Genomic DNA, 13,408 nt, shown 5'->3' with positions numbered 1-13,408 from the left:
ACTGTGAATTGGTCACTTGCTAAAGTCCAAACAATTGTAGATGAACCTCCTCCTCCTCCTCCTCCTCCTTCTCTTTCATTACCTTCATAATCAATTTTTTTTTTCACATCCTCAGAGGTAGTGACATTCTCATTATCTACTTCATTATTATTGTAGAGGTGATTGAGGACTGGCCAGTGAATTAGAAGAAAGGAAGTGCTTTAAACTTTTCCATGAATACGACAGGACGCAACAAGTCCAGATGAGACTTCATACTCTGATCGAGCTGTCACAAAACTGATTCGTGGAATAGTTATATTGGACACTTCAATTGGGCTGGGGGAAGAAGTAGGGGAGGGCGAGAGGAAGAGGTGGTGGGAGAGAGAGATGCTACCTCTCCATCATCCTCACTTTCTTATTCATCATCATTCTCATTCCCCTGTTCATCTGATGGTAGTTTTCCAAGGATAAGGGGATGGCTATCACCTATTATTAGCAAAACTGTCAGACAGTCACACGACTGACAGACAGTGGACGGTAACCCAATGGGATGACAATGTGAGATAAATGGACAGCTGAATAGGTAGGAAGAAAGAACATACAAGGAAGAAAAGAAAAAAGAAAGTGGAGATAGGTGGAGCTCGATTGTTTTCCATCTACTGTCGACAAAACCTTTTATGGGGTTGGAATGCGCCAGGCTGGTCGCCTTCGAGAGAATGTCATAAGCCGCCTGTGGCGACTATTTTAAAGAATAAATTTGATGTTACCAATGCTTCTATCACTATTAGCCTCCACTTTTTCTTCCACGTACCCTAAACTTTAATCATCTTTCTTTTTATGCATTTCTTGGTGTTGAAAGCTTGTGTACAAGAAGTTACTGTCACTGCATTATGGTAGCAGCCGGTGAAAGTGACTAAGCTTGGCAGAAAATTCGCCTCTCCCGATGGTAAATAACTATTGGACCAAACTAACCCACCGGAGGTATTCGGTGTTGCTTTAACAATTATCCATTTTCTCATTGTCAACCTCCAACAAGTCAGAGTTTGCACCTACAAAGCTATGCAGTTTACACTTAGGTTTCATGTCATCATTTTATTTGTTTCCACAGATCGGAGAGGCTACTGTCACCACGGTTTGATGTTCGGTCCTCAATTTAGTCAAGGTTGACACTATGCCAAGGCCTGTTTACGTAGTAAACCGAACGTGTTCCAGGATGGAATCAAACAAACAAACACAAACACACACAGTAGTCTACGTTGCTTGGTGCAACAGGCTGAAGGGAACCCCGTTGAAGGCTCACCTAGGGACCGAGGGCCAGGGGGCAAACGCAGGCACGGAAAGAGCAGAAAACTAAGGCAAATGCTATTGCCCTAAACGTACTCTTTTTTCTCTCTCTATATGTATGTGTTTCCGTTTACAGATCACCAAAGTGTGAAGATGTACAATGTCATGGATTTTTGGCATTCAGCCTACCCATTTAAATGCGGACTAGCGCTCGTACACACACACCGATGATTACCCTGCCAAAGCTGGGGCTTGCCATCAGTAGCATACAGTCGGGCGGCATTAAATTGTTTCAAAACTGCTTCAAACCACAAAAGAATACGAAAGAAGAAGAAGAATGGAAGCACTTGAAGACTGCTTTTCATCCTTGTTAGCTGTTGGCTGTATGAGCTGAAGAGCCCTAGCTGTTAGCACGTGGTGGGCTTTCAACGATAAACAAAGTGGATAATTTGACATATTTGCGGTAAGTTTACTACAAATGTCACACGTTGTAGTGATTTCAACGTACCCTGTGTGTGTATGTATGTGTCTGGCAAGTAATATGGTGAAATTGAGGGGTGTTGAATTAGTAGCTGACATCCGTTGGAGTCTTCTAGTGCCCTTCCAACCAACCTACTTGGAAGTTGTGTCTTATGCCAGATCCAGTGGGATAAACTACCTAATTCTCGAAGTAAATACGAGGTCAGTAGCTCGCCAGTCAGTCCTGCTCTTTCAGCCAGCTTCTATATTCACCACTGTAGACACGCACACGCATATACACGTACAGCTGACCTTATTACTACTACTTCCTCCCTCTGATAGACTTTCTGTCGACCCAACGGAGACGCGTGCACGCAAACCATCCACTCACATTGAATGCTACTGAATTTGAAGTGCATCAGTAGTATGATTTGAAACGACCTTAACTGTAACCTTCTACATCTGTACATATTCAACGAAAATTTAGCCCTTGACAAGAGGTTCATTCACTCCTTCCTGTTTCGGCCTTTCTGACGGTGGTATCGAGTTCTGTCCCTGCTTTTTCCCTGTCACTAACCTCTAGAACCTACTAACATCTTCAAGAGAACTTCGGGTGCTGAAACTGCCATTTGGTAATCAGGAGGGATGTTAGATTTAGTGAGTCTACTTTTGAAGAACACCTAGTTGCACAGCGTGCCAATTGCAAGGGTAATTTTATCCCAATTCGTCATTCGTAAAGCGCAATGAAATACTACTGATAGGCCTCATTTTTCCATTGTAAAAGACTTAGCAACAGACAAAAGGCGACGCGGGAATCTCTATTTTAATGTCATGACTTTGCAAAGTGCTTACACAACTCCAATCGAGTACAATAGAAATAAGTGTTGTTCTTTTTTGTTGCGTCCCGTCCTTGCTCAACCAAGTTGAGTATTTCACTCCAGGCTAGAAAAACCAACTGCTTTTTCCGTGGTCTCTAAGCCCTCACTGAATTAGCGCTGCCTTCAGCCCGCTCCATGAAAAGGGCATATCAGGAGGCCTGACAATGTGTGATTGCTACATCAGGGTACTTGTAGGAGACCACCAAACTTGTCAATTTGTCAGCTGAACTCGGTAATTGATCAACAGGAAGTAAATAAAAAGACATTTTTATAATTCTGGCATCTGATTTGCGTCTCCCTTCAGCCACCCAAGTCAACCGAATCGTCAACGGTGGTATTCCACTGCTAAACTCGACATCAAAGTACATCCTTGGAAATCCCGACTTCTCCTGCCTTCACAAACTAGTATACCTAACAAGATGAGTTGGACGATGTTCTTCAATTTGGACAAGACCTTCCATTCTACTTGAAGGAGACCAAAGTGGCAGTTCGGTCATCACCCAAAGTAACGGAGTGGTGGGCTTCGTTACTAGTATGTACATAGATAAGCATAATACGTCAATGTCATTCAAGGTGTCGAATGTTGTTGTCAATGCACATTTTATAGCTGCGAAGATATATAGTAGATGTTCACAAAAAGTTTTTGAAATCTTTCTTTATGCATTCGAAATGATGCAAACCAAGCTTAACTGTAGGTTGGACTCTTGGAACCACGACCGCCTTCGATTTAACCCATCAGTTGCCAGCATAGACGACTGTCGGTGAGGCAGGATCTTCAATTCATGTCTTGATTGTGTGTACGGCTATTTTACAAATTCGAGTATTTTCGTGCAAGCTAATAAAGTGATCTTACAGAATTCAAAGAATCTGTGGGAATTCTTTCCCCAAGATACCACTTTCAGAAACACCCGCGACATCGTGAATCGAATCGGACAGCGCGAAGCCCCTTCTCTGCTTGAACAGCTTCCCTTTCGATTTCCCAAAGTCACCAAGCGGAATTTGACAAAACATTTATACGAATATGAAATAGCCAAATATATCGTTTTCTTTGATTGTAGCTAACCTTTTCCACAGGCAGGAAGGAGCCTTGGTGAGTCACCATGAGGGTAGAATACAAGAAAGGCTACACCTCACTATCCATTTCAAGATCGCGGAGACTAATCGAAACAGGGTGGGGATGAACTACTACAAAGTTCTCCATTGTGAATCAAATGAAGAGGAGAGGAGAGGATAAATTGATCAAGAGGAGCCAAGGCCAACAGGTCTACGGGTGAAGCACCAATCATCACTCAGCCCGATGTCGCGATGCTGACCAATGGGCGTTGGAAGCGAGACACGCCTAGGTTACCTGTCAGTAGAGTGGTATCTACTGACAAAAGAGCATTTCCTACTTTCATCTGGCAGTAATCTCAATGATAGTAGATCGTGTTTTATCAATTTTTTATTGGAAATCACAGTTCTTCCCCTACATAGCGGCGACATTTACTGATGGGACGAAGGTAGTTACAGCTGAATGGATGTGCTGCCTCAACCACACAGTGACGCATCTTTGACGGTTACCTAGATGAGACCATCAAACTGAGTGGGTAACTCGCAGGTCTAGGCATGAGATCACTGGTTACACAAAAACTGGCGACATCACTTGAAAGTGTCACCCTATTATCTATTAAGTACATCATCATTGCTTGTCCTCATGACGAAGGAGACGAGGTTGCCAGTCAAAGGGTACGCAGTTCTTTCTTTGGGATATTTAGTGGTGACCGAAGGAGAAAAAAATTCTCTTAAGGTGCTTTATTTTTACTTGTTCGACTGTTCACAGTGGATTGAGCTGGTGACACTGTAAAGCTGTTAATTCCGTAATGCGGCCCTTCCTAGCGAAGCTTCTTCCTTGGTGAGGAAGAAGTGAACATGGAACGCAGAAGCTACGGTGCAAATACCTGGTTAAGCGCTTATTTAACCAGGTGGGTTGTTCAATCTCTACAGGTTGTCCAAACATCTTGACAACACAGACGACCGACCACGACCTCAGGCCTTAAGTAGCCAGCTGTTATTCCTTAACGGTGTGCCTTCAGAGGTGCCCTAAAGAGAGTCGGTGGCATCGTAAAAGGGAATCCCCTTCCCTAAATCATCTTTTACCAAACACGCAAGAGACTTAGCTGCCAATTTGTGATTCAACATCCATAAGGAGTCATTATTGGCTTTCGTCTAGAAGGATTCCTTCACAAGGATTCAATCAATCATTCGGAGTTAATGACTCGGTAATCAAAAAACTAATAACTCGGCATTCTACGCCGTGGGAAAGCTCCGAACTATGGCTTGTAGTCTAGAAGCATTGAGTGCCAACAACTTCGACTGCCCCCCGGTGATGAGAACTTCCCGCTGTTACTCCGAGGCTACTCGTAGAAAACAGATGCGCTTCGGCGAGAATTAGCATGATCTGCTGAACCTGTTCTCGATGGCAGGCTTCCCCAAGCGATCTCCAACAGCTGCACCTTCTCCTGTATGCAAGGGCAAAAACTTGGAGTTTTGCTGGTTAAATCCGTCAAAACCTAGGGTGATAGCAGCACGGGCGAGAGTTAAGAGAAACGAGTTGAAGGTCAGCAGATGCACCCTGCGCTCGATTTCTCCTCCAATAGTCGTCCAAAATGCTCGAATCAAGAGCACATTGCGTTCTACAATCTTGTTCAACTTCAACGTTCCAGAGATCAACTACAGCCTTACTGACTTCCAGCCTAAGTTAGACCCACACATCGGCAGATATGCAATACCACTTGCCTCGTAATGCTCAAGAGCCCCGGACCCTGCGAGACAGGGTGGAAAAAGGAGAGGGATTGGATAAAGGGACTGAGGTACAGAGAAGCGGGTTATTAGCATCTTATTTTCAACCTATATACCCTAAAACAGCTAATTCATATACATATATGTTTGTATATATATATATGAATGGGTACTTAGATAGGCAGGTGGAGATGTATAGATAGTAGTCGGTAGGATCGCAGAGCATAGGAACAAATCGACAATGTAAGGACATAGGAGGAGAAACGTGGACTCAGGGTAGATGTGTGTGTGCGTGAGACACGAGCAAGAAAAAGAGAAGACAAAGGAAGGCAAAGACGATGGGGAGGGAGAAGTAGTCATCGAATCTTGGTAATAAATAAGTATGCATTTGGGGAAATTAAGAAGACCTCTCAGGTGGCGATGATGCTAATGGCAATGAGGATGGGGAAGCATACACACGCACACAAACCACTGCATCGCAGAAGGAGAAAGACACAAGAAACTGGTTAGGACAAGTTGGTGCGAGACTGTTTATACACACTCGGTATAAAATTACCAGAAAGGTAGAAGTAAGTGTTCGAGGGACGGGGTGGGGGAGGTCTATGTACAGAGGAGCAAAAAAAACCGCCACAGGGTGGGATTGTACACAAAGTCAGGGGTCATTGCATGTTGGGAGACAGGGTCTGGGGATGCAGACGACTGTGCGTGTACCTGCGAACGCCCAATCAGAGGAGAGATAGAGAGAGGAGGGCAAAAGAGGGAGTGATTAAAGGAATGCGGATTTGAGACGGTGATGATGACCGTGTGTGTGTGGATGTGATGACCTCGCGATTTTATGTTTACTGGCCAAGTTCGTGTGTGTGTATCTGTCTGTCTGTCACTCCACCGTGGCACAGTTTGTCAATGTAATCGCACCCACACTACAGCAGATGGCATTTCCTCTTGCCGCGCTTTTTCTTCTCGTTTCCCCTTTCCTTCTGAAAAACAGAAAGATGAAACAACTGTAGCATTTAAGTCTCTTCAGCCTCTCGCGATTCGGCCTCTACAATGACAATGAGGAGTCCTATTAATGCAACCTCTACTACCAGTCCCTAATATCTTCCACCGCTGAATTCGTGTGTCTTGTAACGCCCTCAGGGATGGCTCGGATGTTACAGTAATGGCTTTTACTCTTGCTATGGATTGATTGGTAGAGAAAGAGGAATATCATCACGGAGACTTTACAAAGAAACCAAAACCCAATTGACAGACAAGTGACTCAAAATTAAGGTATGCCCTATGATGTGTGTAAGGAGGTGAAATCAGCGTTGAATGAGCGACAATAGTTTACACTTTGGCGAGACACAAAGAAATGGGACCCAGGTAGGTGGTTGACCAGCAGTAAAAGCAACAAAGAGGCAATGAAACCAAAAGGATACATAGAAGAGCGACTGGTGGGAATCAACGCAAGAGAATGATAAATGGAAGCCAAAAGAAGGACATTCAGCACCCATTCTCAAGAGAATCGGGGCCTCGGTAAAGGCGACGTGGAACTTCGATCACTGTGCCTTATTTGACCGAAGCAATGGATTTTATAGTAGCTTCATAAAAATTTACACCTCATTCGCAAACTTTTCAGGTAAAAATCAAGACACCAAGACGTCCCAGATACCGTGAAGGAAATGGCTGCATGTACAAAAAAATTAAATAAGCTAAGTAGACTTCCTGACACTTAAAGAATGACGGGAAGCTATGGAAGGGTGTTCCAGAACTAAGAGACATCTGTGAAGGCAAATTACTGATGAAAGGTAAAAAGACCTCATAGTCATGGTTCGTCTACTAGTGCTTGCTTGAGTATCGGGCGTCGAAGAATAGCAGAGATGAGATGGTGGAAATTCTACCGACCCTAAATATCGGAGTCGCCGTCTCGCAACTTCAAGAGAAATTATACCGTGGTTGACCAGTCTATCCTACAGAGCAATAGACCAAAGGCTATTGACAGTGACCACTGTGAACTTTCCAACACTGGTTAGCAAATAAAATGGGTATACAAAATAGCTATTCCGTGGCAAATAATCACTTTAATTTGCAGAAGCGATGAATACGAATTGTACAACATACCGACATACTATAGCTAACACCAGCAATGACAAGGAAACAATGCACCGAAGTAGCTTGGGGTTGTACAAAGGTTCAACTCCTGGCAGTAATGAGCACGTGTAGAGAGCGTGTTACAAGACCTCGTAATCTGCAACCAAAGCTGCTACTGGTTATGCAATGTAACATTGTGTTATTCCATCAAAGAGTCAGAAAACACAACGACAAGGAACGTTAGGTCATGAGAAGAGCGGGGTATAGAGAGAAAAATCACTCCGAAAACTAGACACCTCAAATCAATCTACTTTCTTATAGAAGAAAAAAGAAGACACAGTGCCAACGTACGCCCTCCTCCTAGACGAAAACACGTAAACAGTGGCCGCTGCCCCTTCCGATTTGCACTTTAACCGGGAATTGGCGGGGAAAGGAAGGCGGCGGCAGATACCAAAAGATCGCTGCCACGTGCGTGTGTGTGTACATACGAGTCATCGTAATATACACAGACGGAGAGTCTAAGAGCATGGCTCTAGCAAAGTAGAGGGAGATAGGCGTCTTATTTTCCAAATAGTTGACGGTTTGATTAAATAGGTTCCGAAAACAATTACAACACTTTATAATCCTTACCGCAGATTTGAGCGCTTGGGAATTTAATGTTTCGCAAATCGGTCGTCATGCTAGCGGCTTGTGCTAGTAGTGTCTCAGCCATTCTATGCCGATGGGAAAGCTACTTCGTGACTCGAATCTGCTCCGGGTTTCAATACCTAAACGTTTTGCGTTGCCAATACTCTTACTGAGAGATTAATGAAATGTTAAGTATATACACACCTGACAAGGAGAGACAAACAGGAAAAAGGTTACCGTGAATTGGATGCGTGTACATTAATCCTGAAGATATTGATAATAAATCGCTTAAGACAGCCCAAGAATTTCAAAATATTTCATGCTTTACTGGCGCTCGAAAATTAGCTGGCTGTAGAAAATACAACACCTCAAGTCATGGACCTCTTGAAAGTGCTTTTCAGATTAGACCTTCAGAAAAACTACTTCCCAACAAAACTGCCGCGTGTCTTAGACAACATGCCCAAAACCTAAGAACGAATGAGGGTACAATTACCTTTAAACACCGATAGAGCGGATTCGGGCAACGCTGCAATATGGTAGACATCAGTTAAAGTTTTTTTATCCGGGGGCAGAATAGCTCATGGGCGTTCAAAGCTCTGGCTCTAACGAATTCAGCAAGATCTGACATTACTTCCATGAGAAGCTTGATTTTAAAAACCATAGTATAAATTTAAAGCCATTTTTTGTAAAAAAACAGAGATCGACAAAAAAAGAATGCCGACTTTCCCGTATTCTCACCGATTTTGAGGCACCCTTCAAAGCCTGTGCATACACTTGCCATTGAAAAAATGTCATAAAGAGCAGAAGAATTTGAGTTATAATGCTCTTGGAAAAGGCTTTGCTGTGTGCCGACGCTAATGAAACATGCGAAACAACATTACCCAACTTAAGATGCTTTAAATGACCACAAAAGAGAAAATCAGTTCGAGATTTTGAAGACTTAGTAAAGGGAAAAGAAGGGTAAAACTAACTCCGACTTAAAGGGGGGAGATTGAAGGCTTTGGACATTTTATTGCTTTAACAGATTCCCCCTATCTTTTCAAGAAAGTGGGGACCTTGAGAATGCCTGAGTTTGACTTTTAAAGCACTGAAAATCTCATTCAAATACAAAGTGACTACCACAGATCTGCGTACACTCTGCAATGCCCACAGATGTACAAATGACAATAAAAGGTGACGCCGGTGGAGTATTTGGGAGTTTGAAGATACCAAAAATGTGCCCTGTTACCACTAGATGCCATTAAGTTCTGCGGGTTCAAGAAACGGGCGGTTGTGGGTGAACAATTAAAAGAAAGCATTTCCGTCCTTCATCCAGTTCTTACTACACATAATTCACCCATGAAGACCATCAAAAACGCGACATAAACAGGAGAGAAAGAAGAAGGAATGGAACTAGAGGAGACCATCAAATCCTACGAATTCAGCCATTCGTCTTTTGGGTAAAAAGGAAGATAAATCACACCCCGATTCTTACACTTCACTTTGAGCTATTGTAAAACACCATTAAGTTCAAATTTTTTGGCTAAAGACACCGTGCATCGAATCATGAGTAGTATCTCCATGCACGGCAACGGTATGGTACAAAGGATGCGGGAGGAATGGAATGCATAGCACAGGGAAGAGGCGGCGGCGGGTGGGCCACAATAATCGGTGCATGCTTTGCCAAAGCCATTAAAACGAATAGGGAATGTGGCAACCAGGCGTACATGCGTGCATGCATGCATGCCATACACGCAGCATGCAGCAGTAGTGGTGAGGTCTGTGCCAGGTCTAAAATAGACTCCCTCCTACTGCTGCCAGCCATAATACCGTTGACGTAAATTCACATTGTAGGGAATGAATTTACAATCCACTTCCCCATGTTCCCTTTTCCCCCAGTCAGCCCAGGCAAATCATCTTAACCCGAATGGATCAGTTATTTCGGAGAATGTTTGGGACAGTACTCGTGGTAAAGACTGGACACCGCCAATTATGAGGGAAAACGATGATCCAAATATAGCCCATGAATGCTGCAACCGATAAAATGTTCAAAGGTATACAGGACAGAAAAAATGGTGTTAGATTTCCGAAATTGCTACAAATACCGAGGAGGTGAAATAAAACGGAGAATTAAGAACTGAAGAACCAACAAATAGACCCGAAACACGAGTAAAACCGAGGAGTTATACACGTCTTCCACATTGCACAACCAATCCATGATATCAACTTTAACACGTTTGTTTCCAGCGGACCGCAAGACGGTCCGGTCTTAACTGAATAAGCACCTTGGAGGGGAGGAAAACGACAAGGAACAAAACACCTGGACTGCGTTAGTTGAAAGTCCGCTGAGAATAGGGTGAGCTATCTGCACCCAGGATTCGTCTTCCTGATACCGAGACCCAAAGAGATGATGCAGCACCATATGAGGGGTACAAAGAAAGGGGGTTAAAAGAGAACTGATTTGATACTCCCAGGTACAGACCATTCGAGTTTACCAAGCCGTCAAATCAAAGGAGGCTTGTTTAGGGACGAACAGCAAACCATCTCCAGGGTTGTTTTCCAGAGCAACCCTGGGCGGTTGAAGGAAAAAGCACGAGAACGATCAAAATACGCCGCTTCAAAGCTGCGAGTGAAGTGGTTATTACGGTCCTTGCATGTGTTAACATCAATTCAGGAAAGGACTCAAATTAATGACCGGGTATGCACATTAAACACACGCAAATCCTGGTTTACAAACACTGTACTATCGTGGGATTAAATGGAAACAGTCAAACTACGTTTCGAAAGCGCGCCAATGAAACTGTAGTAAGGATTATTTTTGGCAAAGGGTTGATAAATTCGGGCGAAAAGTACGATGAGAGGTGATTAATTTATCAGCTAACACACCAATTTATTACACCAAAGATTGAATAAAACCTATCCACGCCTTGCTATCAGGAAGCAGCAATCTTTATGACTTTGTTTTCCCAAAATATAGGATGGGAAAATTGGGGAGAGAAGAGCAGGATCAACCACTTCCTAACATCATTTAAAGAGGATAGTGAACACCATCCAATGTAACTCGGATTTGTCATATCTCAACCGAAAGAGAACACTCCCGATTCAGGATCTCATTAGCCAACAGAGAATGCCCTAACAGCCTCCGCACTCAGGTCCGAATGACAACCGCCCACTCATCACCACCACTACTACTACTACAGCGGTGATGCTTACTTGCCTCCGACTCTTCCAACTGGCCTAAAGGAGGCAAGCTCATACACATACACACACGCCCGAACTCGGTAGGTCAGTTGGGGTTTTTAGCAACGCCAATCATCCACTCATTGTGCCCTCTTTTGTGAAACATCTACTCTGAATGGTGCCTAGATGGAAGTGTATCAATATTGGATCAAATCAAACATAAGATCTTTTAACTCCCGAAACACTCCGCTTCTCCTTTTGTAAAAAGATTTTGACGCAATGGAAATCATAAGTTAGGCTTGTGAAGCTTAAATAAAGTGAATCAAGTGTGGGCCATTGCTTGATCAAAAAATGAAGAGAAATGACCCGATTCAAACTCCGTAAGGCGTAGTAGTGAAAGCAGTCGAGGACAATAAATGCTATTAGACACCCACGAATAAAACGAAGCAAGCGTTAAATCAGGAGCAGAAGCAATAAATGCACACAGTGGAGAGGGAGAGAGAGGGAAAGCGATGGAAAGAAAGGATTATAGAGGATATTATTCGACCACGGTGATGCGTACAATAATCCATAGTGAGGTCACTGACACCCCTTCAGGAGATGCTTTAAGGAAGCAAAAGTGGGCAAAAAAAATCAAAGGAAACATTCAAACAAATCGACAAATTATCAATTGGACGTCAAAAGACCGTGTTAGCGATGAGGCCCTTCATCTAGGACCCAGAAACTGAGCATTGAAGGTGCCATTTCTTGTCTGTCATTAAGGCGGGCGCGTTTGACGAAGGGAAAAAATACCCTTTGAAAGTTCGCCTACGTCTACCATAAAATTGGAAGTTATGAGATAAATATCGAGATCGGGACCATATCATAATCACAGACGACGATAAGACCTCATTCAGGGTCAAAGGGAAAAGTCTACCGAAGCGTAAGAGACCACAGCAATCAACATGTCACCGTGGGAGGTAAGCCCTACCTTCTCGACGCCACCTTCCAAAAGTCGGTGTCTACAACATCACCTAGCGCATTAATTTTTCCAACAGAAGTGTAAATAACCACAGAGATGGGTAGGCAGGTAACAAGCGTCTCGGTTAGTAAAACAAACTGGTTTACATTAACATTTCTGCCACAAACATACACCCACAAGCTTCGCCCACGCATATAAAATAACAAGTTAAATTACGGAGTACATACGTCGTGGTAAAAAGGCAGTCAAACCTCTTCATTTATTTAGCAATAGACCTCCGGATTAAGTAGAAATAAGTCCCAGCTAAAAGCATTAACCTTCTTCTACCTCCCCACCCGCTCGGTCTCGGATCGGAGTCAGGCTAAAAAGACCTACCTTCGATGATGTTATAGAGACACAACAGCTACAGACGCCAACCGAGAGGGCGGAACATAAAATAACTGATAAATCTTCCTCGAATCACTCTGACCCAGTGGAATCACAGGTGAGAATTTGGCAAGGCGCCAACGCATCACTAACCCATACACAAACACACGCACACACACACAACGATTCAACTGCCCACGTATAAAGTAGTCCTAGAAATAATTGTCCAGCCTGTGGAAGGGCGCGTTGCTCCAAAGTAAAACCAATTGTGTGCGGATGGAGCTTTGTGTAGGGGAAACGGATTGTTGACTCTGGTTTGATGAGTTCAGAACAAAACGTCAGTGTCCATCTCGCCAAGTATTATTGCATCAGGAATTGAGAGCAGAATTGTTACCAAAATAAGTACCTTGTTTCAGCAAATTTGAATCCCAAAACAGTGCTAATCACAATAGCAACGCTTCCAATGCAATTGTGAGCATAAATGACCGCTAAAACATTCTACTTTGTCAAGAACTAAATAGGACTAGATGCACAAGAATTTTTCAGAAATCGGTTTCAATGAAAAAAACCAGTTTTGCCCACCAAAAAGTGGTAATCTCAACCTCCGACTTCAACTTAGCATCCGGTATTTTGTAAGCAGGTAAAACTGGACACTAGGTCGAATCCAAAACATCTAGGGTGCTAAATCTTCGCTCGCTAGCGTGTAACGATTCTTCAGATAGTCCAGAGACCTCCGTCCCCTCCCGCCTACTGAGACAAATTAAATCCTCACCTCCGAAGTGAGGTTAAACTGGGCACCGGCACTTCGAATGAGAAGACGAAGTGAGTGAGAGAAATACAGTTCGAC

General features: G+C 43.5%; 2 protein-coding genes across 2 annotated transcripts in view; both read right to left on the bottom strand. All coding sequences in view use genetic code 11, as the record gives it.

The window, feature by feature from the left end:
- Positions 1–4,596, bottom strand: part of EGR_06186 (hypothetical protein) — a gene marked incomplete at both ends in the record, with an annotated part of 19,270 nt that extends 14,674 nt beyond the window's left edge. Inside the window, 4 exons of the mRNA XM_024495435.1 lie at positions 83–169; positions 2,830–2,942; positions 3,012–3,254; positions 4,538–4,596. Coding sequence (XP_024350163.1) covers positions 83–169; positions 2,830–2,942; positions 3,012–3,254; positions 4,538–4,596 — 502 coding nt within the window. The remainder of the gene's footprint in view (positions 1–82; positions 170–2,829; positions 2,943–3,011; positions 3,255–4,537) is intronic.
- A 397-nt stretch (positions 4,597–4,993) lies between these two features.
- The window catches only part of EGR_06185 (GTPase HRas), a gene marked incomplete at both ends in the record, with an annotated part of 11,582 nt that continues 3,167 nt past the window's right edge, over positions 4,994–13,408 (bottom strand). Inside the window, one exon of the mRNA XM_024495434.1 lies at positions 4,994–5,098. Within this exon, the coding sequence (XP_024350162.1) occupies positions 4,994–5,098 (105 nt within the window). The remainder of the gene's footprint in view (positions 5,099–13,408) is intronic.

The sequence above is a fragment of the Echinococcus granulosus genome (assembly GCF_000524195.1).
Source record: "Echinococcus granulosus chromosome Unknown EG_S00052, whole genome shotgun sequence".
In the NCBI taxonomy this organism is placed as follows: Eukaryota; Metazoa; Platyhelminthes; class Cestoda; order Cyclophyllidea; family Taeniidae; genus Echinococcus; species Echinococcus granulosus.
This window is presented reverse-complemented; position numbering and strand designations above follow the sequence as displayed.